This window comes from Palaemon carinicauda, chromosome 42 (assembly GCF_036898095.1).
Source record: "Palaemon carinicauda isolate YSFRI2023 chromosome 42, ASM3689809v2, whole genome shotgun sequence".
NCBI classification, from domain to species: Eukaryota; Metazoa; Arthropoda; class Malacostraca; order Decapoda; family Palaemonidae; genus Palaemon; species Palaemon carinicauda.
The window spans coordinates 31130472-31132971 of record NC_090766.1 but is presented as its reverse complement, the minus strand read 5'-3'; the positions used below and the strand labels follow the sequence as shown (position 1 = coordinate 31132971).

The 2500-nt window shown below is 33.0% G+C and overlaps 1 protein-coding gene across 2 annotated transcripts in view; it reads left to right on the top strand.

Moving 5' to 3' along the window:
• Positions 1-2500, top strand: part of LOC137632788 (lactosylceramide 4-alpha-galactosyltransferase-like) — a 50449-nt gene that overhangs the window by 46738 nt on the left and 1211 nt on the right. For both annotated transcript variants that reach the window (XM_068364873.1, XM_068364874.1), the window contains one exon: positions 857-1060. In XM_068364873.1, the coding sequence (XP_068220974.1) occupies positions 857-1060 (204 nt within the window). The remainder of the gene's footprint in view (positions 1-856; positions 1061-2500) is intronic.

The following is a 2500-nucleotide window of genomic DNA, read 5'->3' as shown; positions in this document are numbered from 1 at the left end:
TACTACCTTTGATTTAGCAACATTGATTTAAGACCAACAACACTTCTCATTGCATCAATCTGTTAACGAATACAGTACTTATACATAATGTACAATTTTAATGAAAAATAGCAAATCATCATGAAAACCACGATGAGCAAAGTACCTTATTACCAACATAATTTCCTTTCATACTAACCAAGCTACAATCCTAGTTGGAGAAGCAGAATGATATAGGACTAAGAGCTACAAGGAAAGCAACCCATTGTGGAAAGTACATAAAGAAATATCAAATAAATTATAAATGAAAATTAATAGAAATATATAAAATATATTAAGATCAGTAACAACGCTGAATAGGAAAGTCATTATACATATATATATATATATATATATATACATATATATATATATATATATATATATATATATATATATATATATATATATATATATATATATATATATATATATATATATATATATACATACATATATATATATATATATATATATATATATATATATATATATATATATATATATATATATATATGTGTGTGTGTGTGTGTGTGTGTGTGTAGTGTATTGTTCGTCTATTAATATAGTGTATATCAATAATGTTATTCAAACCCTCATAGCCAAAGTACTTCATATACAAAACTACAGTTTTCACGTAAAGGCTGGCACACACCATTATCCATCCCAATATTACAATACAAAATCTCAAGCCACTTTCTGAACTGTCCTCTCCTCTTCCACAAATTACAGTTGAGGAGTTTAATTACTTAATTTACCCTCCAGTGGATCCATGCAATTCTTAATCAATAAATATTTATTGTTTCAGTCCTATGGTTTTATTTATCTTTATTCACAGGGTGACATTTGGGGTGCGATTGGGCCACAGGCTATTACAAGAGTGATGAATGAGTTGTGCAAAACAAACAACTTTGTAGAGATCGCCAAAAATGATAAAGGATGCGCAAACATGACAGTGCTTCCCATTGAGTCATTGTATCCTATACCTTACCAACAATACAAGAAATACACAGAAGATGGAAAAGAAACGGACTTGGCAAAGGTAAAACAGGTTGTGAAGTATTCATATTTAAGGATTAAAAAAAAAATGATGGGCATGAGTCTCAAGCATTACTTCCAAAATATGCAGATAACCTTAAAACTTTTAATATGTCATTACTGGTGAAATCAAACTTAAAATTAAATGTCCTGTTATATATCGTTTCTTTTGTTCAATCATAAAACCCATAGAAGATGGATGCAAGCAATTGGACCACATTCAGCACCCAAGTGTAACGGGGGAAAACACCTTCAGTAGCACTATGAAGTAAATCAAAAGTTTAAAAAGATTGAGCAGCAAAATGGAAGAAAATAATCTAGAATATATGTAACTTAAAAGGCAAAAAAGTAGGGACAACAGTAACATTGTGAAGGATATCTTTGGAAATATCTACAGTGTACAACGTGGGGCGCACTGACGGTACTACTCCCTTAGGAGTGATGATTATAGAGAGTAAAAAAGTAACTAACTATCACCAAAGGCAGGTGTAAATTCATCATCACACAATTACCTCAACTGAAACTTAACCCTAAGAGAATTAAAAACAAAAAATACCTAATCTGTGTAGCCACACCAAGAAATCAATAAGAAATCCTGTAAATCTTAATTTACTCTATCATTTTGCCACTGCCTCTTCTGGCCTGGTCCTAAGGTTAGTGGAGGAGGGTGCTCTTGATCAACCATTAAACCTTTAAAACCCTTCCATACCTCACTTCATCTATGATAACATTTATAAAATAATTTTCCTCTTATCTTATAACTTCCCACAAATGGCAAGTCACCAAACTTTCATTTTCCTCTCAAACTTCTTCACCCCTTTGCACATTTACGATAAAAAAGGTCTAAGAAAAAAAAAAGAGAATGGTAATGAATTGATGATGATACTCGCAAACAAAGAAGCCTAGGTACAATGGGAAAAGGGGTAACAGAGCAGGAGAAGTCTCTCCGATACTTGTACATTAGATTGGATTTCAGAAATTAGGGCACATTTTCCTGCACGGGGGACTGGGTGGCCATTCTTCAATTAAATGCAAAATGGGGGAAAATCATGCAGTTGCATTAAGGAGAAAAATCCAAGTGATGTTGGTCTGCAAGATGAAAGCAAAGAATAAAGCATAAAGGGGAAAACTAGTGGGTTCGAATGGATGGGACAAAGATACTTCAGTAATGCCTATAGTACACAACTTGAGATGCACAAAAGACACTGCCCAGTGGATGACCCGACCGCTAAGCCTGGACATACCATAGGCTCAACAGAGAACTAAGGCATTGCTGACATATTTTGTAGTCACATAGTTAATTTTTAGAATATTTATTTTATCTCACTCACACTGAAATAGTTCAAGACTCTTAAAGCGTAGTACATTTTAGTCTCCTAGCCCATCAAAGGTGAAAACCTGCAAGTTGTGTTGTTGGTCAAATTGGAAGTTTCCTTCCACACAC